The sequence below is a fragment of the Psammomys obesus genome, unplaced genomic scaffold, assembly GCF_907164565.1.
Source record: "Psammomys obesus unplaced genomic scaffold, mPsaObe1.curated_primary_1811, whole genome shotgun sequence".
NCBI lineage: Eukaryota > Metazoa > Chordata > Mammalia > Rodentia > Muridae > Psammomys > Psammomys obesus.
This window is the reverse complement of record NW_026590663.1, coordinates 4,105,784-4,132,271: the sequence shown is the minus strand read 5'-3', so window position 1 is coordinate 4,132,271 and position 26,488 is coordinate 4,105,784. Positions and strand designations below refer to the sequence as shown.

The 26,488-nt window shown below is 40.0% G+C and overlaps 1 protein-coding gene across 1 annotated transcript in view; it reads left to right on the top strand.

The window, feature by feature from the left end:
* The first annotated feature begins 21,181 nt into the window (after window positions 1-21,181).
* Wasl (WASP like actin nucleation promoting factor) overlaps window positions 21,182-26,488 on the top strand; it is a 49,891-nt gene continuing 44,584 nt past the window's right edge. Inside the window, exon 1 of the mRNA XM_055608128.1 lies at window positions 21,182-21,374. Within this exon, the coding sequence (XP_055464103.1) occupies window positions 21,267-21,374 (108 nt within the window). The 5' untranslated portion in view covers window positions 21,182-21,266. The remainder of the gene's footprint in view (window positions 21,375-26,488) is intronic.

The following is a 26,488-nucleotide window of genomic DNA, read 5'->3' as shown; positions in this document are numbered from 1 at the left end:
AATGGGAATTTTAATCATAAACATAACATTTATTTTTATTGCGAGGATATGATATTTGTACCTCTCATAATTCTATATGAACTGTGTGGCTGCTTGATATAAAATTACCTACCCCAACTTACTTACTGAATTTATTCATATACTTGGTGTTGGAGCTGCCAGATGAAATATACAATATCCAATTAACTTTTAAGTTTAGATCAATAGAAAATTATTTTTTTAGTATAAACTCTCCCAAAACAGTGCAGGAGACAGGTTTAATACTAAACCCTATGCCACTGTCTATTTGAAATTCACATTAGGAGTCTTGCTTGCTTCTTCTCACTCCGGCACCCCTGTTTTATGATACACACGTGCCACATTTTCTTGTGTAGCATTCGTTTCCCTTACTGCTGGTACCCGCAGCCTTCTTTGCCTTTAGAAAACTCTCTGCTATGTTAGAACTGTGCATAGTGTCGGCAGAATAACCAAGCTCCCAAGATGCATGACCTAAGCTTTATCTGTAAGAACATTGCAAGTGGCATGTGACAGCGACTAGCTGAGCAGCCAACAGGGGCACGTTATAGACGACCAAAGTCTAAGTCCAGACTCTCACCATAGAGTAGAAAAGAGGAGTATTTTCCTTTGTTTCTTAAAGGTTTTATTTTTGAGTGTGTGTGTGTGTGTGTGTGTGTGTGTGTGATAGGTACCCACTGAAGCCAGAAAATAGCTTTCAGTCTTCTAAAGCAGGGGCTCCTGGCTGTTGTAGCCACTGGACCTGGGTTCTGGAAACTGAGCTTGTGACCTCTGTAAGAGCAGCAAGTTGTTCCTAACAAATGAGCCATCTCTTCAGCCCTGTTGGCTTTGTTTGTGTTTCTGTGTTTATGTTCGTCGTCTTGTTCTTTTGTTTTTCATGAAATAATTGCTGGGCGAATAAATGTAAATCCTAGGGCTAGTGGGAGTTAGCACATAGGGAGAGCCTATCCAAGAATCCAAGCTACAAAGAAAAAAATTCTGACAGTCAGGTTTAAGAGCCAATAAACTAGGTTTACCTTTCTTTTTTTAAGCTACACAAGGGGTACCTTGATTTCCACCAGCTACAGTCATAAGTCCTCTCAGCAAAGATATTTTGAGAAATCAAAAATATATACCATGATGTTATTAAAAAGAAAATTGGGACCTAATTGTAGAAGTATTTGCCCAACATGAAAAATGCCTTAGGTTCAACACCCACTTCACAAAACAACCACAACCAAAGAAAATCAGACCCAAGTCCAGGAGAACAAGGTAAACCAATCCTGCAGGTTAACACATTGACTGCTTTCTAACACACGTGTCCCACTGATAATATGTGAAATGCAATTAAAGTGCACATATAACCTTTCAAATTGGTGATTTTAATTTACTATAATACAAATGTTTAAATATATCTAGCATGCCAAAGCCAGAACTTTTCCAAAGGTATTTGTTAGTATAAAGAAAGATTTTATTATACAAGAACAAATTGTTCTTTTGTGTATACAAAGATAGGTCAAACATTGTGAAGGCATTATGAAAGTGATCAAATTTTGAAAGTGCTCATGCCACTGTGTACCAGATTTTGCTGTTAGCATCCTGGCAGACAGTAGTAGGGCAGACAACAAGGGAGAGATCCAAAACTTTATAACTATTAACAGAAAGAAATTTATTTCAATGCTCCCGAAAGGTCCACCCACTTTCTGCAACTAAGTTTCAAAGCAGAGAAACTGTTGACTTTCATTACTCTAGAACATCCTTCCCAATAACATTATAAAAAATTATCTGATTTTTTCTTCTTACAGGAATTATTTATTAAAGTCCAGAGTGTATAAATTGTACCTTAATGTGTTTGGTTTTAGAAGAGATGTAAGTTAATGTGATACAGTATGCAGCCTTCCCAGGATATAATTCAAGAAAAAACAAACTTAGGTTACCTAGGGGATCCAGCGAAAAGCATTTCCATTGAAAACTTTTGTAAATGCTTCATCTCTTACTGGGCTTTGAAAGTAGCTAAATAGGGCATAATTAGGGTTTTTGCTGTTTGTGGTGGTCTTGGAATGCTAGTATTATATATTGGTAATTAAAGACACATATATGTGCTTTGGAAATCAAGAGACAAAAGACAGCTATTACTGAAGATAAGAAAAAGGCTTTTTTATTTTTTATTTTTTGGCAGCTCAAAGAGTTCTACAGTCACAAGCCTTTCCTATTGAGTATAATATGAACATAATGTCCTTTAGAACAGAACATAAATTGTTAGAAAGCTGTGGGCAATAGGTCTTTTCAACTAGGAATTATAGGAACCATTGGAAAGAGGGAAAATAAGATCCAGTTATTAGAAAAGAATAAGTTATATGAGGGAACCACAGCAAGAGGCAAGGGAGGGAACAACCAGCAGTTGGCCTTATGAAGAAAATTAAAATAGGTTAAGGAAGAGAAACAGCAAGCCGAACCTAATTAACATGAGAGTGTAACAGGATGTATAGAGTGAATTCATCTAGAGACTACATGTCCTTGGGACAGTGTTTGCTTGCAAAAGAAGCAGGAGTGAATTATTTGCTTCTTTTAGGTATAAGGTAGATTGACTAATAGTCTTGATTTAAATAAATGTGGTTATCAAGGACAATGCTTGCACTCTTGTGGGTATGAAATGGCTGAAGAAATGTGACTATGAAGGGCCCATCACAAAAGCAACAAAAGTTGCTCTTTGATTCCAAGCTTCTGACAAATGTAATATCTAAACATATATTCTTTTCCTAAACAAGCATTTGCCTTGTATTGTTTTAATCTTGAATGGATAGGTCATTTTATTAGCCAATGTTATTTCTGAGAAATTTGTGGAAAGTGACTAAGGGAATTAAGGGATAGTTATTACAGTAACAGACCATAAGAAGCCCCTTTCTCCCAATATATCTGGTGGTGTGAAAGGCAATGAACTGTCTGTGTAACATATGATTTAATTTTAAGCCCTTGACTTACAAAAACTTCTAATATGTACCTGTGTATTGTCAATTTTCACCTTATATATAATGATGACCTCTCTTTCTCACCTACCTAAACTTAATTAATAAATACAATGGCTGTTCTATATAAACAAATTGTCTTTTACTTTCCATCTTTCATTATCCACAGAATAATGTTCATTTCCTTCATTAATCCATAAAATTAAAATCAAAATTTTCTAGAAATAGCTTACTTTCCCAAGGAAAGTTGCAACTTTTAAAATCTAAATACACTTTTCATGAAGAACAATATGTTCAAAATATGCAGGTTCTTAGTTTGTAATGTACTTTTGAATGATTAGTATAGTGATCAAACTATTTAAGTATAAGTGTTTTTTTCCCCTGGGAAATGGGGCACTATTATTGAATGTGTGTCTGTCATTAAGTGCCATTGTCACTTTAGAAATACATTTTATTTGCTTGTAAGATTTCTGTGTATCAGGAGGAACCAGTGAAGAGAAACAAAGACTAAGGAGGAAGGTTGTAGCTGACCAAAGATCGGGGAAGGAAGAAAAATTATGAAGTCACTCTTCTGGCTGCAGCAGATAACTTTGACATTTATAGCCAAACATGTGGGAACAGAAACCTGAACCATGACTCAAGTGTTCAGCACTGGAAGACCCAAGATTATTTATCACAAGAGGAAACAAGGCACTACAAGGAATGTGGAGTAGTTCTTAGAGCTCTGAGACTTTCTCTCTCTCTGCCTCTCTCTCTCTCTCTCTCTCTCTCTCTCTCTCTCACACACACACACACACACACACACACTACTCTCTACTCTCTTCTCTGGCAATTAGTTAAAATTCATATAGAGAATCTGCGCTAGGCAGAAAAGCATCATCTCTATTTAAAAAAAGTTACTTGTAGATAGACTTGTTAGATATACTTGTAAGGACAGATGACAAACTGTGGATGAATTAGAGGAGTGTATGGAGACCAAAAAAGCAGGGGTTCTAGTTAAGTGTTTAATAATGCTTGGTTAGGGGTATAAAAGTAAATGAAAAGCAGTGTTGGAAAAGAGCTGATAAGTTTGGCATGACATGGTAGCTGGTAATTAAAGATCAGGGATGGGTAAAAATAGGAGAACAGGGTGACTTTAAATCTCCTAATTGTAAGGGTTGGTGGTATTTGTTATTCAATAAGACAGCACACACTGGAAAGGGAAGATTTGGGATAAAGTCCATTAGTTCATATCCTTATATGAAGACATTGAGGAACCTATCAGTTGGTGGCTGCTACTTCACCCTCTGGGGAGATATCTGGAGAGAGATTTGAAAATCAAGCCATTAATAGGGTTACTGATACGGGTATAAGTTCTGCTGTCGACAGACACATACTTGAATCAGCTCTCTCACTGACATTGTGCAAGTCATTGTAAAGCGTTACTATTAAAACCTCCAGAAGGTCATGGAAGGATAAATTCCATGAGAATGTAGCTAAGGCATTTGACTTAGGGTCTGGTACATAGTACATTTTCAGTATTAATTGCTTATATATTTTCTGTCAAATAGAATTACCAAACTGACCTCTCATTAAATACTAGGGCCTTCTCATATTCAAAGCCAAATAAAAAAGCAAGATGATAGAATGGCATGGTTGTTAAAATGTAAGATGTAAAGCCAAGAGAGGGCAAAGTAAGTGACTATTTACTATCAAAGACAGACACCATGTTGGTAGATGGAGAGAGCATGCAAAGAAAAATATATTTATCAATACCACATAACAGAAGTCTCAAATACTTTTAATGATCCAGCCATTATTATTAGCATTCTTAGTTACTGGAGTATTGGTGGTGGAAATAGGATTTCATTGCTTGAGAGAAAAAGGAAAATGGACAAAGGGTAGATTAGAATTGCCTATGCATGGGAAAATGCAGGTTAATAACTAATCAAGGTAGTTCATTTATTTATCTAAGTTCTTTAATTATTTTAAGAAAAGCAGTTTTATTTTCACATAAGAGGTATTTGAGCACATTTATAATAATACATTTATCAGACTGAACCAATGGACCTTTTTTAAAAAACAGGAAGTAAAGGAGGGAAGCCTGGATCTTTGGATGGGGCAAGATACAGAGAAATCTGGAGTATAGTAAAACAGAAGGTTTGAAGAAACGCAGTGTATGTTCCAGTGAGCATGGAGAAGGCAGACCAGCTGGGTGCTTAAATTTCTTTTATTCCCTTGAAGAATTACAAGTGATCTCAAAGAATTTTGGAGTCCTATCCTGGCAGCGTTCTATTTAAAGCATGATACGAAAGATAAAGTATGCCTGAGAACTAACTGTATTAGTCAGGGTTCTCTAGAGGAACAGAACTATAGCACTATATATATGTGTATATATACACACACACATATATCTGTAATTGTATATGTATATAATTATATACACACATATGAGAGTGGGAGGGAGAGGCTGATTTATTAGAATGGCTTACAGGCTGTGGTCTACTTAGAGCAACAATGGCTGGCTACCAACAGAAATAAAGTCTCAGAACACAAAAGTTTCTCAGTCCATGAGACTGGGTGTCTCGGCTGGTCCTCAGTATGCACTGGAAGCCTCAAGAAGTAGGTTCTAATGCCAGTGAAAAATGGGCTTGCCGGTGAGAGCAAGCAGTCAAAGAGAGCAACCTTTCTTCTTCTGTGTCCTTTATATAAGCTGCCACCAGTAGATGTGACCAGATTAAAGGTGGCTCTTCCCAACCTCAAAATTCCTGGATTAAAAGTGTGTCTCCCCACCTTAAAAGATATGGGTTAAAACTAGGTCTTCCCACTTTAAATGATGTAGTTAGGATGTGCCCATCCACTTTGATTTTTAGACGATTCCAGATGTAGTCAAGTTGACAATCATGACCGGCCATCACACTATAAATCAGTCCACCACTGGGGGGGAAAAAACAGAAATAATAATAGATGCAGTTTCAGACACCATAAAAAAGTACAGTTGAAAACAGTGGAAACTGGCCCACACAAACTAGAGCAAAGGGGATTTATTGAAAGGATTCTGTAAGACTCTCGGTCAGCTCATTTTGTGCAGAGGTCAGCTCTCCCAGAGCATCTATCACCTTGGCATCATCCTAGCTCATTGCTAAAATGAGAACGTGCTGAAATAACCTGTAAAGCAGGAAGTGGTAAATAGATTAGGTTATTAATCAGATAAATGATTTCACAGGGGATATACTATAAATGGCAACAGATACAGCACTCTGGTACCCCGTAAGCATTTCTGTACCACCAGTATTTTGAGGAGCTTAAAAATACATGCAGCTCTTTTGATAAATATAGCAATAGATTGTTATGCTTCAACCTGTCTATCCAGTGATCACAAAACGGCTATTTAGCAGCAGATGCAAACACAGAATAAAGCCATATATATAAGCGGCCTGTAACACCTGTTAAGTCTATGGTGCTTGGTCAGTAGCAGGGCCTTGCCCTGACCCAGGAAGTTGTGAAAGAGTAATATCCTTACTGTATGTGACAAATGTTATAATTCGTATCTGCATTATATTGCAGGTGGACACCCTGCCCTTGTGTAAGAACTGGATCAACATGTCCAGTCAGCTTTGGTGCCCTGCTAAACTGTTCTCTCCAACTAACAGAACAAAAACTGAGTGTAATTTAACCGTAATAAAGTTCTTTGTGACATTTGCTCATGTGTGGGGTTGCATGTGTGCCAAGGCCTACACGTGGAGGTCAAAGGACAACTGCAGGAGCTGATTCTTTCTGCCTGCCAGGTGGGCCCAGTGACAGAAGTCAGGTTGTCAGGCTTGGTGGGAAGTGCCATTCTCCACTGAGCCATTTCATGGACCCATAGTTTAACTTTGAAAGTGTTTGTGAAACAATATCTTGCTAAGGATCCTTTCACTTGTCTGTAATACAAAGCCTCTGGGAATGACTAAAACGGGGGGGGGGGGGCGTGGGCTGTGCAGTATTTACATAGTTTTTCTCATAATCGGGAACAGAAAGTGAAACGGGGCTTTCTGAAGAACTGGAACCTGTAACGGTACAGCTTTGGGGACCATAGGCTGCTCCTATGCAAATCCCCTTCCCTCTCTGCCCCTTTCTGTAAGTTTATTCTGTTGTCCTTTAGGAGGTAAAACTACTATCTTAACCTACTGCAATTAGAATCTGGCAACATAACAGACATAGCGCATGTGATTCTCAGGTATAGGGAGACAAATTTGATTGGCCCAGTAAGGGTTGGGTCTACACCCCCCTTCAGTATTTTGTGGCTCAAGAGTAAAGTCAACATATAAACGTAGCTAGAGCTGTAAGTCTGCGCTACAAGAAATGCGCAAGGAACATCACATATGAAATCTTGTTATCAACAAATGGTTTTAAAAGCTAGTTGAGGGTTGGAGAGATGGCTCCGTAGTTAAAAGCACTCGACTGATCTTCCAGAGGTCAGATGTTCAAATCACAACAACCACATGGTGGCTCACAACCATATACAATGGGATCTGATTCTGTCTTCTAGTGTGCATGAAGACAGAATGCTCATATCCATAAAATACGTAAATAAATAAATCTTTACAAAGCTAGTCGAACAGAAACCCTAAGGAGCCATAAGGAAATGAACTGAGAGTCAGGACACATGCTGCTTTCTCTGAATGACATTTAGATGCTGGGAAGTCAGAGGACCAAACTGCAGCCTTCTGTTGTTTTAGCAATTTTTATTGCACCTGTCCTGGACTTTATCCTGGTGAAATAGTTTCCCACCTTCCTCTGCTCTGATGTGCACTGTAGAGGGCCTGGTGCCTACAGAGCACTTTTCCAGGCTCGTAAGTAAGGCAGTTGGGTCAAGCCCAGGTGAGGCTCTATCAGGATATTGGAGGACGAGAGAAAGAAAGAAGCCAGGAAACGTATTGTCCTTTCTTGCCTGAATGCACTTACTCCTGCATGAGTCCACTGTATAGGCCATGAATGATCTACTTCCTACTCAGCAAGTCAGGCTTCTACACTGTGTGGCTTTCTCCTGTTGCTGATCTCTGAGTTTCTACATGGATGGTCTCTACTTGGCCTCCTTCCTATCTTCTGTGAAAACAAAGTTCTGGATTAAATTCATTATTTTATACTACATAAAATGGTCTGTGATTTTCTGTTTGCAACCTGATCACTTTTACTTCAAATGACTTTCTCTTTCTTTCTTTCTTTCTTTCTTTCTTTTTTTTTTTTTTTTTTTTTTTTTTTTTTTTTTTTTTGTCCAGTTTTCTGGAGTCCAAGTTGTAACTGGAGTTTTTTAGGTTTTTTAGTACAAAAGCTTGGGCTCCAGAAGTGTCTCCAAAGGCAGTCTAGTCTACTTGTCCCCAAAATGCCAATCTAAAGAGACACATAATGATGAAAAGAAAAAAAAAAAAAAGCAGCCACTTTGGGGAGAAACAAAAAACAAGTATGTTAAGAAGACAAAGAATTGTGGGTTGTGATATATGATTGAACAATCCTGGTCAAGGCGTGGTCTGGCTGATCTTGTCTCATTTCTGGTTCTACAGGTGGTCCACCAGCCCCTATCAGCATCATGCCCCTGAGGTATTAGCCTGGCTGCTTCAAGATGGCCCCCTGGTACAGCCTCACCTTTGTAAATAATTACTCTCATTTAAAAGGTGGTCTGTTGTTCAAAGTTGTGTTTGGGGATCCCCAGGTGACTCAAAAGGAAAGGTTAAGGACAACAAAGTATCTCTGTGTTTCAGCCCAAGTAAAGGAAACCACAGATATAAAATAACACACAGCCCATGCTCTCTTAGCAAAAGCAGTTTCTAAGTTCCTCTTTCAGAGCTTCTGACATTAGAGAGCTAGGGCTGAAGGCAAGGATGAAAACCTCAGCTGAACGGAAGACCCCCAGTGCTCCAGGGACTTCACAACAGACAATAGTTTACTAATCACTCATAGCCAGCGACATCAGGCTCCCGTAACTATGGAGCTGAGAAAACTCAGGTTTGATTTAGTGACAGGACAGTGTCTGCTCAAGTGTTCTTTTCCTTAAGCACTTGTGTATATTGCCGTCTTTGCATTGCTGAGCCCCAGCTGACTGAACCCCTTCTCATCACCCCGGGCTTCCGGATGTCACTCTACTATTCAGTTTTTGTGGGAACTAACAAAATACACCCCCTCCTAGCACCATGCTTATTGCCAGAGTCCACACGTTGCCTGGCATCGCTGAGCATATATTCTGTTCCCATAAGATTTTAAAACGGTAATTAATAAAAATAAATAAATTTTTAAAAAACATTTTAAAATGATAATGTGGCACATTTTTGGATGCAAATAAAACAGAGACTTAGAAACCAACATTTCAGAGAAACCACAGTGCCGGCTTGATCACCTTGCCTGGTTTGTAAACTGTTTGGCAAAGCTGAGTGCTTCCTGCTTATGACAGGGCTATTACAGCCCTCTTGACTAATGGGAGCCACCACCCAAAGCTGCTCCTCCTCCTCCTAACCTTCTTGACACAAGATAATCTTTCTGCTGTGATTCATCCCAGAGCTAAAAGAATTTAGCCAAGACCGCATCATTTGTGTTGATTTTCCCTTCACTCTCCATCGTCCTTCATCCCCTTCCTTGTATTTTCCGAAGAACATGTACTCAATAACCGTGTGTGCCTGAGTACCTGTCTTAGAGCCTGCCTCTAAGTGGTTCTCAACCTGTGGGTCGTAACCCCTTTTCCTGGTCAAACAACCCTTTCATACAGGCTGCCTAAGACCATCTGAAAATATAGATATTTACATGACAGTTCCTAACAGTAGCAAAATTAGAATTATGAAGTAGCAACCCTGAGCATCTTATGGTTGGAGGTCACCACAACATGAGGAACTGAATTAAAGGGTCGCAGCACTAGAAAGGTTGAGAAGCACTGCTCTAAGAAATTTAATCTAAGGATTAAATTTGATTCCTTTTCAAATTCTCCCAAAGAACAAAGAGAAAGGAAGCAACAACAAATCAGTTATTCTTGGTAATCTAGGTTTAAGAGATCTAATCCTAGTATTTCAAATTTGTGACTACTGACAGAAATCTGGAGTTATCAAAAGACGAACCGCAGATAGAATAGAAGAAAATGAATTTTCTCTCCTCTCTCTCTTGTTTGGAATCTTCAAACTTGTTCTGCTCTCTGTTGGGCCTTCAGAGTACAAATCTTTATGGCTGAATGGTACAATATGTTTTATGTGTGCAGACTCTTAGATTTTGGTTGATGAGTTCCATCCAGGCTTGTAGCAGGTTCTGTTACTATTTCTTTGCAACTTTATATCCTGCAACAATCTCGTGAGATACATTTATCTCCATGGTACTAAAGAACAAAGTCAAGTGCCATGAAGTGTAGTAATGGGGCCACTGCAGAGCCAGTTCTCATCCCAGGTCCGGTTATACTGTCCACATTTGTTTCTGTTTTTATGCTTTTAATGAAAGATTTTAAACATATGTAATCAACAGCTGTCGTTATGTAACAACCCAAATATATCGACACATTCCTACCCACTTTTCTGTCTTTCCCATTTTTAGGCACAGGTAAATGAGGAGTCTGGGCTGCGTAATTGCTAAGGTCTCTGCCCACTCTAAAGCATTGTTTCTAAACAAAGATACTGAGTCAAATGAGTCTTGAACAAGAATAAAGAAACTACTCTCACATGATTATTGACTCCAGCTAACTCATGTTAATGCTGGACATTTTTTTTTTTACATATTAAAACAACCACAAAAAATAATGAATGTTAAATTCTGGCCATGAGGGATTGACTCATCTTCACTGGTTTCGTAATTATGTAATGGTGTGTATGTAATATACATGTACAAATATACATACATTATACGTATGATGACATACAAAATGTCATCAGGTAGGCACATATCATTTGGAAATCACATATCTTGTGTTCAGTACTCTATCTCACCACTTTCTCTGCCGAAGACAGAGCCTACTAAGTCATTCATCTTGAAACTCCATCTGTTCGCAATTAAAGTAGCTGTGGAGTCCCTTTTGAATATCTTTCCTTTCTCTAGGGAACTTCTGACTTGGAAAACTGCAGATCCCTAATGTTGAGATTTAAATCCAGGCTCTCTTGCAGTTAGAGCACAGGTCTGCACAGAACATAACACCAAACGTACATGACACACTAAATCAGGAGTTCCATGAAATCTTAGTCACTAAATACCCACTCATTCCTGCACTGAAGTAATTAAATGGAAGGCATTTAAATTTGGTAGACTAATTTTCACTACTCCATGCACCATAGAGTGAGGCTTAAAGTAGGGTTTATGTATTAGTTTTATACTGCCAAAAAAGTATTTCTAATTGTGTTGTCGTTCTGAGGGAAGAGGTTCCCTGGCAGTCAGGAGGCAATTTCACAGTCACAAGACAGAACTAACCTCACACAAGAGATTTCTTGGGGGAAAAAACACAGTAGAGTGTTGGCCTCTGCTTGAGAGAGAAGCAGCAAGAATTGAAAGGGAGGAAGGTTTTATACAGGGTTTCTTGGGCGCAGAGCTTTCCAGGGTAGCCTGGGATGGGTGGGATGTTGTGGCCTGATTTGGGGGGAGCTCAGAGACCCGTAGGATGTTGAGGTCTGATTTAGGGTAGGTGCTCAGGGACTTTGTGGGATTTTGTGAGCTGATCTTGTGGGGAGCTCAGGGATTGGTGGATTTTGCATCCTGCTCAGAGATTGGTGGGATGTTGTGGCCTGATCTTGGGAGGAGCTCAGGGATTGGTGTGATTTTTCAGCCTGATCTTGCGGTTTTTACTCTGTAGGGTGGAGCCTGACAGTTGGAGGACCTCAGGTGTCAGGCTTGGCCACTTGCATGCTTTCGGGGGCTTACAGTAATAATGAGAAGTGTGCATGCTTTCGGGGGCTTACAGTAATAATGAGAAATGTATTTACATTATTTACATTCTCTCATGCATTGCTCTTATGCATCATATTTCAAAACGTTCGTTATTTTCTAAAGCCAAAAACCATGGAGTTGGAAGAATTTTCAGCTGAAAACGATCTTAATGAACAATAATTCATTCATTTCACAAATTATAAAATAGAATCATACACCAGTCTGGGCACTTTATCAAGTTGTGGGGCTAGTTATTTTCTGAACTTACTTTAGCAGCTGCTTTTCCCAGATCTGAGTAAAGATAGATTCCACCTTATCTAAGCCTTAAACTAGACAAGAATCCCAGTTACTTATCATGAAGACCCATCCACAAAAGTAATGAGATTCAGATATGGTGAGTATACAGCTATCTGCTTTACCTGCTTGGGGAGGGGTGGGAGATCCAAGCCCCAGAGGTTGTAGGACACCATCAAAATCTCCAGGAGCCCTGTTACGTATAGATGAGTGGACCTTGCATGGGAGGTACTGACCAAGTCCAATCAGGGCATGTGAATTTTAATTTCTAGCAAGTTCTTAGGTGATACTAATTGTTCTGGGACAATCCTATTTCAAAACTACTCATTTGTCTTCCCACAGGCCATGTTTTTTTTTTGTTTTATTTTGTCAATTTACTCATTTTAAAAATTTTTTGGGATTCCCATTTCCAACTCCTAATATTAGTGGAAGATTTATAATGTCCAAGCCCAAACATGACAACAGTTGAGACCTCATTAGAACAGTGAAATTTAGCTATAGTTTCTAGCTGCAAAAAAAGGGTGGATGAAGTTTGACCACCAGGTATCTCAGATAGACAAGAGAAAAGAAAATCCAAGCGGAAAAACATTTTAAAAATAACATTTTTTTTTTTTTAGTTCGAAGTCATGTGGGTTTCTAGATTAAAAAGACCTATGTAATGCTTAAAATTTTTAATGCAAAAGATGTCGGTATGGGTATATTATCAAATTTCAGAATTCCATGGCAATACTAAAAACCTTAGTAGGTAAGTCACATATAAATATGGTCATAAATTTCTGTCACTGTAACAAAATACCCAAAAAGGTTTATTTTGGCTCATGGTTTTGGAGTTTGCTGTCCATGGTCATTGGCCCTGTTGCTTTGGACACTGAAGCAGGACAATATTACAAACAATATTGTTCATCTGCTGATGACAGGAGAAAGTGATGGATCTGGGAGCCTCATAATCTTTCTAAGGTGACACTAGGAAGAAAAACAACTCAGATAAGACCCAAGAAACAGCATCTGCCGCAGAAAGGAAGTGAAGGAATTCCAGACGATAATTAAGACTATGAACAGCAGCCATGCAACCACAGTTAAGATTCGTATGGGATGATGGAGGAAAAAATGGAGTCCAGCTACTCATATTGAGAAATGATTTGGAAATGAACTTATACAGCTTTTTAATAATAATAATAGACATGGAAAAGAAAATTTGAAGTTATGATTGGGAGGGAACAAAAAATGTAATCGGAATGTAATCACTGCAAGGATTGACTTTTTAAGAATAACATTATTCTGCATGATGATGCTTAAACATCAATTCTACCAAAATTCTATTGGAAGAGAATAAGTGGTGAAATGGTAGTGTATATAAGGTTAAACCCTCACCACTTTTAAAGTAAACTCATAGATAATTCTTTACATTGATTAATCAATACACATCATGTGGAAATACTACTAAGAAATGCATCAATAAATACTAGAAGCATCATGAAGCTCAAAGCAGATGTTTCTAGCAACCATAGCCAGGAATTAGAAAAGAAACAAGGGCTTTGTTTTGTGTCATTACTATAGCTTTGTAGAAAAATGTAAAATCTCATTATTATTTTTTATAAAAATAGAAATTGACTTTTTCAAAGGTCATTAGTGTATTTTATCCATCCCTATAAACATACTCTCTCTCCTACCCTGCCCTCAGATTCACTACCTCAATAGTAACACTTCCTATTTTATTATTATCTTTTAATCCTTCATACAAGAGTGTTCCATCTCTTCTCTCTGAATTCCCTTCCCTGTGGTGGTTTCCTGGCCTCTATTGGTATTTTATATGAAATACACAGTTTCTGAAGTGAAGATTCAACATTAACATCCACACAAGAAGAAAACATGTGATGTTTGTCTTTCAGGGTCTGGGTTGACTCAGAATGCTTGTTTCCAGTGTCATGTATTTGCCTGCATATTTGATAATTTCATTCTTAATAGCTGAGTCATATCTCATTGTGTAAATGTACACATTTTTATTATCAATTCATCAGTTGATAGATATCTAGGCTGTTTCCATTTCCTGGATATTGTGAATAGAGAAACTTTGAACATGAAGGAGCAGGTATGGATGCCTGTGAGTGGTATAGCTGGATCTTGTGGTATGTTTAGTTTTAGTGTTTAGAGGAACCTCTGAATTGGTTTCAAGAGGCTGCACAGTTTACACTCCCACCAGCAATCAGTAAGCACTTCCCTTTCGCTACATTGGTCTTTATTGTTTTGTTTTGTTTTTCTTAGCCATTCTGAGCAGGATGAGATGAAATCTGAAAGTAGTTTTAATTTGCCCCGATAGATAAGGATGTTGACCATTAAAAACAACAGCAACAAAAAACAACACTGTTTCCCAGGGTCTGGAAAGATGACTTAGTGGTTAAGAGCACTAGCTGCTCTTCCAGAGGACCTAGGTTCAATTCCCAGCACCCACATGGCAGGTCACAACTGTCTGTAACTTCAGTTACAGGGGTATAAGGGGCTCTGACACCCTGAGACATACATACATGCAGTCAAAACACCAATGTATATAAAAATAAATAAATTATTTAAAAAATGTTTTTCAGTCATTTGTATTTCATTTTTTGAGAACACTCTACTTCTGTGCTTTATTTTATAAATTGCTTTTTGTTTATTTATTTCTGTATATATTCCAGATACTAATCCTCTGTAAGATGTATAGCTGGTAAAATAAAAATATTCCCCCTTTTGTAGGTTGTCTCTTTACTTGAGTGATGGTGTCCTTTGTATACAGAAAGCTTTTAGTTTTATGAGGTCATTTATTATTGATTTGAATGCCTATGATATTGGGTTTCCATGCAGAAAATACTTTCTTATGCCAGTGAGTCCAAGTGTATTTATCAGAGTTCCTTTATTAGCTACAATATAAAGTTTTATGTTGAGGTTTTTGACCCACTGGAGTTGAGTTTTGTACAGAGAGCAACACATCATGTTTCACTAGTCTATATTTAGCCTACTGAATTTGAGCAGCACAATTTGTTAAAGATGTTGTCTTTTGTCCAGTGTGTGTGTGTGTGTGTGTGTGTTGGCTTCTTTGTCAAAAATCAGGTGACTAGAGGAGTGTGGGTGTATATTTAGGTCTTCAGTTCTATCCCATTGACCAATGAGTCTGTTTTTGTACTACAACCATGCTGTGTTTATTGCTATAGCTCTGTAGTATTACTTGTAATATTTGAAAAAGAGGGTGGTACCTCCAGCAGTTGCACTGTTGTTTAGAAATGTCTTGATTATCCCAAGTCTTTTGTATTTCCATATACATTTTAAGTATATTTCTTTAATATCTGCAAAGAACTGCATTGGAATTTTGGTGGGGATAGTGTTGAATCTGTAGATTGCTTTTGGTAGAATGGCCATTTTCATAATATTTATCCTGTCAATCCATGAGAATGTGATGTCTTTTCGTTTTCTAGTATCCTCAGTATTTTTTTCAGTGTCCTAAAATTTTTGCTGTACAGGTCTCACTTCCTTTGTTAGATTTATTCCAAGTTTTTTATGTGTTTGACTACTGCAAACGGTGTGATCTTAGTGTTCTATTGCTGTGAAGAAGCAACATGACCAAGGCAACTCTTCTGAAAGAAAGCAGTTTCAGAGGTTAGTTCATTGTCATCACGGCAGGGAGTGCGGCAGCGTGTAGGCACACGTGTTGCTGGAGAAGTCGCTCAGAGTTCTACATCTGTATCTGCAGGCAGCACGAAGCAGCAGCACTGGGCCGAGCTTGGGCTTTTGAAACCTCAACGCCTACCCTCAGTGACGCACTTCCTCTAATGAGGCCACCCCTTCTCCAACGAGGTCACATCTCCTAATTCTTCTCAGAGACTACTCCCTGATGACGAAGCATCCAAATATACGAGCCTATGGGGGCCATGCTTACCACACCCTGTAATGGCAATGCCCCTACTAGACCCTAGAGGTTAACAAATAGAAAGTGCCAGAAACCAGTCACTTTTTTGCTGGCCAGTGTGAGCCCATAGACACACCCTCCCCAAATCATAGGATATTGCCATTCCTCTTTGTTACTCTTCAAAACTTGACAGTTAAGAGCCCATTGCTGAAGACACCACATACTTGAGCCACAGAACATGGAGAGATCAAGTTGGTACCCACCTGATTCATCACTACTGGCTAGCTTTTATAGTTCTATGGATGTTACTACAGCAGAAAAATAATCATCAACCATATCCAGGCATGAATCTTGTGAGCGACAGTGACTGGCCTGGCAAGACCTTCTCATTAGTTAGGATAATAGTGGCACCAAATCACGGGTGTAACCAACCAATTTGTGGTTGGATTTAAGGCCCACTCCATGAGTTGAATTCCATACGTGGCACCTTCACCAGGCCAAGGGCCTATAGCTACACAGGCCACAGCACTAGGGATAAATCTACTATTGTAATTTTGCTAAATAGTTGTAGGATTGAATAACTTCTACTGACTTATCTTTACATCTGTAGAGACTTTATCTGTCAACCCTGATCTGAGAAGCTTCTATTTCCATTAGATGGTGATTAACACAGAGACCTACAACTTGTCAAAGCGCAGGAAATAAAGAGTCTACAGAACGCTCAGCCTTCAGGCATTCCCTCCTCCCAGTGCTTAGTTATCCCTTGATAGAGAGGATTAAAAAAAAGTGAAAGAGTTAGAGATGGTAGATGACTGTAAAAAAAAACAAACTATGCTTTGGACAGCAGGGCATCTGCACATATGAATTCACAGCAGTTGAAATGGCATGTATGAAATCTGTGCAAACTTAAGCCTTGCCAAATCCCAGCATGGAGGTGAGTGTTAGGCATGAAATTCCAGCTCTAACCATTGAGCGACTGCTAACTACTAGCTGCTGGGAGGAGAATTTCTTTTAAGAATGTAGCCCCTGGTAAGTTGGCTATGCACCAGTGGAAAGCCAAGAATATTTGGGCAGCAAAATTTGGTCTTTCTGGGTTTAAAAATAATAATTTTTAAAAGGACACAAAGTTGAGTGGTAAGGAAGGGAGGCAGATCTCAGAAGAGTTGGGGGGGGTTAGATATCAATTAAAACACATTGTATGAAAGTCTCAAAGAAATGATAAAATTTTTAAAATGCAAATTAACTTTTTCTTTTATATGTAGATGAAAGTATATCTTTTACCATAAAGCTATCCATCAGTGAAGTTATGAAGACATTGGCATCTTCAAATTATCTAGGAACCCATTTGCTAACTCACCTATAAATTGACCTTGACCACATTATAATAAAGAACTAAGGTCTCCCCTCTCTCATTTGCAGTAACCAAAGTAAGAGCTACTGAATATTCATTAAAGATAAAGACCAGCAGCTGGAACAGAGCTAAGCTGGGAGCTACAGCATTCTTAGCACTTCAAATCACTTGAGTACAAGTATGTATTAGGTATCTGGGGACTAGGCCATATAGCTGCAATAGCTATCACAGGTACTTCTCTAACACTGAGTAAGAATTCAATTTCCCAAAAAAATCAAGGAGGAAGGTGAATGGGTTGCAGATAAATTATCCATTCTTTAAAAACAATCCATAAAGTGACCTGCACTTAAAATGAATTTGAACAGGAAAGTTTGTTAGCTTTATTTTTGATAACAAATGAAACATTCCACATTTAACTTGAAAAAAATGTGTACCAGTACAAAGTCTCACTTCCCCACTTATACAATGCTTACATAAAAATGTGCACAGATATTTTACAGTGTTACACCATGACACTTGGAGGCTGCAATGAAAGTAGTATTCATCGTCTCCACAGCAGCCAGATCCGCTGTTTTGTCTCTAAATCAGCTCTCCCCTGGTTAGGCAACACGTCAGTACCAGCAATTATGGCTACAATGGCTGAAAACCATAGATCCCTGTGTGCTACTATTATCACATTCTCCCACAGAGAAGGGTGTCACTACATTTTAAATTATTAGCATTAACCAGGGTGGTAGTGTGTTTCAGAGGACTTTGAACAGTACATGCACAAAGACTATTATAAAGGGAAAAAAAATAGATAACTGAAGAACAGAAGAAAAATGTGCAGTGTAGTTATAGTAGCATGGGAGACATTTGAAAATATTCCCTGACTTCCATAAATGTTAGTACAAGGTTTTCTGTCAAAATGAAGGGTTCATCTTTAAAGGATCATAGCAAAGAAAGCAGCAGAAAATAGAGTACTAGGAAAATTTTTAGTTTACGGAAGGAAAACCACATGAAAGACGTTAAATGCAAGAGTTACTTTTGTATTTGTTCTATTTCTATACATTTTAATATAGATGTATTTTATGTGAAGATTAAAACCCCCTACTCTTTTTAGCCTTGCTAACAAACTTCAAAACACTCAGTTGAAGGAGAATCGAAAGCTTATTTTCTCTTCCAAATCCAATCTCTCAAACTGGGCAAAAAGAATTTGAGATAAGAAATGGCTTGCCAAAGAAACAGTGAATGCTGTCTTGTGCTCTGCAAGAGAAGTTGTGCTATCAGGTATAAAAGTCAGAGGACTGGCGAGGCTTTTTGAAACAAATATTGATACTACTTCTTGATCTTGGGATGAATGCAGAAAATAGTATCCTTTGTTTACTGTAAAGAGGAACGTCCCCAATATTTTGTTCATGTTCAAATGAGTAGGGAGTCTTGTTCCCCATTAAATGTTCATGCTCAAAATTTCATGCTTTATGGCTGACTATCAAGGTATTGGGCAAAGTCCTGAGGGGGGAAAAAGTTTTAACTGAAGTTTTAATTTTGTGAACAAAGTACTATATTTAAAAATTTGTGGAAGACATAAAGAAATAGTTTGTGATTGAGAAAAAGGCATTATGATAATCATAATTTTTAATCTTTACGTTTAAAGAAAACAAGTTTAAAGAATGAAAGCTGCATTTAAGTAAGACCTAAAAATTTCTTGAGAAGGAAAAAAGTGGACAATTCAAACAAGAAACACAGTGTGAAATGACTGGAATTCAAAAAGTCTCTCATAACAGGCTCTGGGAAACCTACCGACTGCCATTCACTTACTATCCCATAGTTTTTTGGTTTTTTTTTTTGTTTGTTTGTTTGTTTGTTTGTTTCCACACCTTTCTATCACATCTGCTTTTGGAGCAGTTGTCTATGAGAGCTGATATTTTTAGTTCAGAATTGTTCTAATTTTGTGTGCATTTTAAAATGAAAATAGAATGACATCACTTTCCCCTCTCACCAGCCCCACCCAGGTATTCTCTTTCCAGCCCTTCCCATGCTACCCTCTACACACATTCTCATTTTCTTTTTTAAATTGCTTTTTCTAGCTTTTTTGTTTGGTTTTGAAGAGATCGAATCCAGGTCCTTGAACACACTGAGCAGGCACACACTGGTCTAGGTTCTACTTAGCTTCTTGGATTTTAATAATTAACAGGCCTGTGTAGAACTATAGTAGTAAAAGTTTTGCTATTTTAGCATAATGGGATAAAACAACCTGTTTGGCAAAATATGTAGCCTGATCATTAAAGAGGAGAAAATGCTCCAAACTCACTGACACAGATTTGAGAATTGTTTAAGGCTTCGAGTTTTTGAAGAACCAGGCTTAGATAAAATGAATGTAAAAATGCATACTTTAATACTTGATCCTTTAGACAAGGAAATGTGTAACAGATCACAAGCAAACACAGTAAAATGACAGGCAGGACTGAGTAACCACTGCGTTCGGTACCTCACATGGTTTTCTTGACATTTTTAAAGTAGGTCTAACTGTCCCAGCTTCCACTAGACTACCCTCATGAGAAGGTGGTTTCATTTCAGATGAACCTGAGACAGAAAAGCAATTCCCCAACTCATTTAAATGCTCTAACAGAAACTTTAACCTTGAACCAACTGCAGCCTAGGTTTTGACTACTAAAGTTCACATGTTTGCATCATTTCTCAAGAACTTCTGAGATCTCGGATGTCACCATGTTTTCAGTTAATAAGAGATGCATTTTTAATAAAATATAAAATTACCTACTTCTCAGTTTTGTTAGCTTTGTGATTCAAACGTGCCTTGCAACTCAACTGGTGGCCTTCTAAAACCTAACTATGTTATAGAGTCTTGCCTTTTTCTTTTCTTTATTTTTTTTCCTTTTTGTGTGTCAGAATTTTTCTGTGTAGCCTTGACTGTCCCAGGCTCCCATGACTGGCCTGGAACTCAGTGATCCACCTGCCTCTGCCACCCCAAGTGCTGGGATTACAGGTGTGCTGCACCACCGCACCTGACCCGTCTTGGCACTTTTAAAAATTAATTTTCCCCTTAAAATTAAGACTTGTTTAATTTGAAACACCCACACGTTATTTGAGGACTCTTGACGTACATGGTTTCATCTTCCGCTGTAGAATTGTTCCTCATCACCCAGTTTTATCATGGGTAGCTTTAAAACTTTGTTTTCAGTTTATTGGTAACGGGTTAGCAATGTCTTAAGAGCTACCAGGGACCTGGCCGTTTGTCACAAAAGTACGAAGAAAACGGGGCCTTTCGAAATCCAGACAGCGAAGGACCGAGAGGGGCAGATTCCAATTCTCAAGACAGTTTCGGAGAACGTGAGCGTCGACGCCACACACGCCCGTCCCGCGAGATCCCACGGCGGTGCCGGTCAAACCACGGCCAGGCGGCCCGAACGCTCGGCCGAGAGGTGCGCGGCGGCCTCGCTCTGCGTCTGCGCACGCGCGCGCCCCCCAAGAGGCGTCGGAGCCGCGCCGCTCCCGGAAGGGGGCGTGGCCTGGGGCGGACACGCCCCGGCGCGCGGCAAGCGAGGGGTGTCCGGCCGCGCCGCGTTTCCGGCGCGCTCCCCCGCGCCGCGCGTTCCGTGGTCTCGCCCGCCCCCGCTGCCATGTTGGATTGTGCGGCCGCCGCCGCCGCCGCCGCCGCCGCCGGAGGACTCGGGGAGTTGCGAGTTTAGCGCAGCCGCCGGAGTGCGAGCCCGACGAGCATCCGGCCCGAGCCCAGCGGGGCGGGAGCCGGGAGCTTCCCTGTCGGCGCGCGGCTCGAGGGCGCCCGCCGCCCGCGCCTTCCCTCGGCCTCCGCGCGCCCGAGGAGCGGCGGGATGCTGCGCCTGTGACTGCCGGCCCGCGCCCCTGTCACCCAGAGCGGGGCCGAGAGCTCGCCCGCCGCCACCAGACACGGCCCCGGACGCCGCGCCCCACCGGCGACACCATGAGCTCGGGCCAGCAGCCCCCGCGGAGGGTCACCAATGTGGGCTCCCTGCTGCTCACCCCGCAGGAGAACGAGTCGCTCTTCTCCTTCCTCGGCAAGAAATGTGTGGTCAGTGGCCCAGACCCCTGTCGCCGCCCCCACGGCCCCGGGCCGGGGTCGGGCCGGGCTCTCGAGAGCGGGAGGGAGACGGGAGCGGGCGCGACGCGGCTGGGGTGCCGCTGCGGGCCAGGCCTCCAGCCTCCCCGGCCCGGGTGCAGGCCGGCCGGCCGGGAGCCGCCTCCCCCGGCTGCTGGAGAACAGGGGAGTGTCACCTCGGTAGGCCTGCCCGGAAGGCCAGGTCGGCCAGGCCGGGGCTGTGCCCTTGCTGCAGGTTCAAACTTTACTCTAGACCACACGGGGATTTTTTTCTTCGTGCAGCTTAATCTCAGAACAGGATCCCGGCACTGGCCCTTGCTTCACTTCCTCCTTCTGGGTCTGGATTATCCTTAACAATGCTAGAGGTTTTAGGAGTGTATGGATGGGGGAAGAAGCGAATTGGATTTTCGGTCCCCCTTTAGGATTCCAGGAGAGGGTGAAGTGCAGTGCAGGTTCGCGGACACTTTGGATCACAGCAAGGGCAGGAAATGCGCCTGCTCTCCTTTGCAAAGAACTTGGGGTTGATTTCTCCAGCAGAAACTAGGCCTAGTTTCTGCCCTCCGCTGCACTGTTTTTCTTTCTTTTTTTTTCTCCCTTGCATTGGTAGGAGGGGGTGCTGCATTCACCGCAGTCATACGTAGGGAAGCGGCAGTTTCTAGTAGTTCTTGGTCTTTGGGATCAAAAGCGGTTCCGAGTTTGGTGCTGTGGGCCCATCCCAACCCCAGATGGCGGATCGGGAGCGAGCAGTTCTGTGGGAAGGGGAATGCGTGTTGTTGACGGAAGCATTCATTACATTGGCTGCAGGCGTTTCTGGGGGTGGGGAAGTTCTCCCTTGCGAAGGCCTTATCTTGATCTTACTGAGGTGACTGAGTTGAAAGGGGGATTGTTGAAAAGCTGGCTGCCTCCCTTTCTACCATCTGTTTGCTAGCACCCTCAGAGTTTGCGCCCTGGAACCCAGAAAACACTCAAGAGAAGTTTCAGCTGAGCAGATCCGTTTTAGAGTTTTCCTTACCAGCGCTAGATGTGTCAAATCAGACCACCTGCTGAAGAAGTTAGGAGGAGAAAATTTCTGGAAACTTACCAGATTAATTGTTAACTTAGCTTACTCTTTGTGTCTGCTTTTGGAAACGAAATCATTCCATTGAACTTAGATGCATTTCTTGTTCTAAAATTTAGACTTTGAAGAACAGTTTGTCCACTGACTAGAAGCAGAAAAAAGTGGTTCAAAAAAAAAAGAAAAGAAAAAAGGATTTGGTAGACAATTTTAAAGATGAATGAAGTCCTTCCCCCTTTATAGTTCTTTAAACAAATGAGAAAATGGAGCCCTTGGCCCCAAGTCACACAGTAATTTAGGAATGTAACTGGAACTATATGCCCAGATCCTTTGTACTTTCCACTACATCATGTTTTGTGTGGATTTATTTTCCCTTAATGAGTTGTTTCTCAAAGTGGTGTTAAAGGAATAACTACATTTTTATACAAAGCTAATATTAAAATGTAAGTTTCTTAAAGCAGCATTAATTTTTATGTTTTTCAGTTTAGAAAAATCTTTTTTTTTTTCATATGAAAAAAACAGGAAGAGGTCAGCTTGGCTGGTTTATTACAGGTAGTATACAGTCTACAAACTTCTGTAGCTTCCCACGTTCACATACCAGGCCCATGAACTTCAGGCATGGCAGACATTGCACTTAGTGCTGTTGTACTGATTGCTCAGAGCTTAACTGTAGTGTTTACCCAGGGCTTCAAGGAAATGACAGATGTGGGAGTATATTTCTAGAGACAAAGCATGGCAAACTGTAAGCATAGGTGAGTTGCTGAATCGGTTACAGGTAGTCAGTGCTCAATTTCTTCATATCATGTATTATTAATCAACTTTAACTTTTGAATTGCAGTAATTTAAAACCACTTTGTTATCCTTGCCTTCTCTTGTGAAAATTAACTGTAAAATTTGGAGCCTAAGGTTTAAGAGAGAGCAATGTAAAATGAGTTTTTGGAATAGTCTTTGCTTTCTTTTTTTTTTTTTTCTTTTTCCTTTTTTTGTAGTTTAAAATAACAGTGCAATGTATTGTCTCATAAATTGAGCCATAACTGTACAGGTCAGACCAAATGTAGCAAGCAGATGTATTCAGAGCTATATCTACAATGTGAAGAAATTAAACTAGTTATATAGTGCCAGATTTTAAGCAAGTTTTTCATTTCTTTCATTGAACAAACATGTATTGAGTAATTAAATGTTGAGGTCAAAAATCAAGATTGATGCTTGCCGTCAGGGAAATTGGTGTTTGAAGAGGGAAACAACATGTAAACCGGGGAGTAAGTCAGTCCGAGACTAGGATCAAAGAGCTGCCTGTACAAGAAAGACTGGTTTTAAGCTCAGGGTCACTTTGAACAGCCCCTTAACCTTCCTGGTCTGTATTTGCTTTTCCTACCTGTAAAATTAGAATGCTATCTCATGGATTGCTTGTGTTGATTAGGAGTATACATAAATATCTGGAAACTTGTTATAAAAAGACAGAACTATAGGAGAGAGTGGTGGAAGACTAAGTAGAGAAGTAAAAATTTTATTAAACGGTCAATACATGAGTAAGACTAACTAGGTTGATAAAGGATATGGAAGTACTTGGAAAATTAGGAGAGTTTCTTAGTGAACAGGGATTTTCCCATTTATACATGTGTTGGAATCATTGTAGAAATTATTAGGCATGTGTGTAGGTAGGTTCAGTTTCTTGGTAAATTGGTTTCCTAGGTCTGAGGTAGAAGTTGGTCATTTCTGTTTTTATCAAGTTTAGTGGGAAGATTTGAATGCATTATAATTTGAGAGTAGAAGACCATTTCTGATGGTTAAGTCCAGAGATAACACTTTGGAAACATGATTGCCACATTGGTGATAATGGGCTTACTTTTGATCTCTAGTTTGTATTCTGTGAGTTAAAGTGAAAAGTTTTTAGTACAGCATGTCCATGTCCTTTGAGAGGTCATGACACATTTCATAACTAAGAGGCAGGTTCAGTTGAAGCACTGTTTATGGGGAGCTACATACAGATCAGGGTTCACTTACCCATATTTGGGATAAGGTTAAGGCAGTGTAGAAACGGACTGTAGATGGTGAGAGAAGTGACAAAGGAGATCCCACAGGTGTCCGTAGATGCCCCATAAAATACAAAGGGGCCTGAACTAAAAGTTTATAGGTAGAGGTTTCAAAAGACTACCAGAATGCCTAGGTCCCACTTAGGTGCAGAAGGTGAGGTAAGGGAATTGCAGTCTAGGCCGACGTTAGAGAGCAGAAAAGTATGTAGGAACATACATTTCTCATTTTCTGGAAGTGATTGGCTTTGTGAATCTTAGAAGTTTGTTGTTATGCTATAGCTTTAATAAATAGACTTATGAAAATTAGGGTTTCATTTAAAGTTAGTGTAATATGTGACTGTGTGTTATAACTGACATGGACTTGGAGCTAATGGTTCCATTGGTATTGTTACCTGGGAGTATTGTCTCATAAACTTTAAGAGGAAGATTCACTTAGAGTAAAGTACTGTTGACTTTCAGGTTGAGTGATAGCTAATTTGTTTAAGGAGCGTGTATGTTCTTGTTATGTGGGGTTTGATATGTGTAGTCCCAAGTAAGGGTTGGGGAAAATAAAACCTGTAGATAGTCCTGTCTAGCCTTCATTGTTCTCAATTAATTGAGGCTGGTGAGGATTGGCCTTTTTTTCCCCTGTCATACTCACCTTTTTTGTTTTTGTTTTGTTTGTTCTGTTTACCTTGTTTTTGCTGTGATTGCTTATTAGAATTTTTTATTAGTGTTTTACCTTCATTTTCTTTACTTCGTCAGCCCTCATTTTTATTGCTCATCTTCATTAGTTAGATTGTGTTTCCTCACTTTGTAGGCCTAACATCTTGGTACTTTCCTATAATTTTCACATCACAGGTGAGTGATGAGTTCTTGGTTGAATATTATAATTGCCCATCTGAGGCACACTGACGAACCTAATCAGCATTTCTAACTACTTGATCAAGTGGTAAAGAACTTTATATTCTTGGCAGATATTGCCTGGAGTTCAGTCTTTCTTCGTTAAGCAAAATGGTTTCATTCCCCTGCCAAGCTGATATGTGTGGTAGGAGTGGCGCTGTCTAACGGTTGTTGTGTTCGTTTGAAGTCACAGCCTGTGTGTGGCAGTTGTTAAGTAGAGAGGGAGAGATGTACTTTAAAAGAAAGCGTAACGACGGCCCCAGTTAAGGCAGTGGTGTTGGAAGGAAAGTGGAAATGCCTTTACTTTGAGCTAAAATTCCCTGGGTCTGGAATGTACAACCAGGAGAAGTGCCCTCCTCGGCTGTAGGAAGAGGGTGAGCACAGAAGTGTGGTCATGTGGACCATGTGAGCAGAGGAGATGAGAAGAACGTAGCCTATGCTGTACATCCTGGTCAGCCTTGGTTCTGTAGAGTGGGCACATTTCTTGACCTTAGCATCTAAGTCTAGAAAAAGGTCTTACTAAAGGATTTTAAAGAGTGTCGTATTTAAGTAACATGTAAGAGTGGCTGCCACCTGTGAAGGAAGTACTTTAGGAATTTGTAGCATATAAAGAAAGTTATTATTGAAATAACTGTTCAGTGTTCACTTAATTACTACATTATATGAATGTATAGTTACATGCAATTTATTAGTCTCTGTTGATATTACAAGGTGCTATAACAGAATACCACAAACCAGGTAGTTTATAGAACAGTGCAGATTGTTCTCAAGCTAGAAACCTAAAATAAAACTACTAGCGGAGTTTGTTCCTTCTGGAGAAAGTGAGAGTGAATCTATTTCATAGCTGTCAGCTCATGTCTAACACTGGGAATCCTTAAGGTTCCTTGACTCCACCCAGTGTCTGCCTTTACAAATAACATGGCATGCTGTGCTCATCTGTCTCCTCCATAAGGACACCCAGTCATACTGCATTAGGGTCAGCCTTAATGACCTCATTTTAACTTGTTTATATTGGTAAAGATCCCCTTTCCAAGTAGGATTAGCTGCACACGTGTGAGGATTTCAAGGTAGCTTTCTGGAGGGCACGATTCACCTTAATCTCAGAATGCACTTTCTGG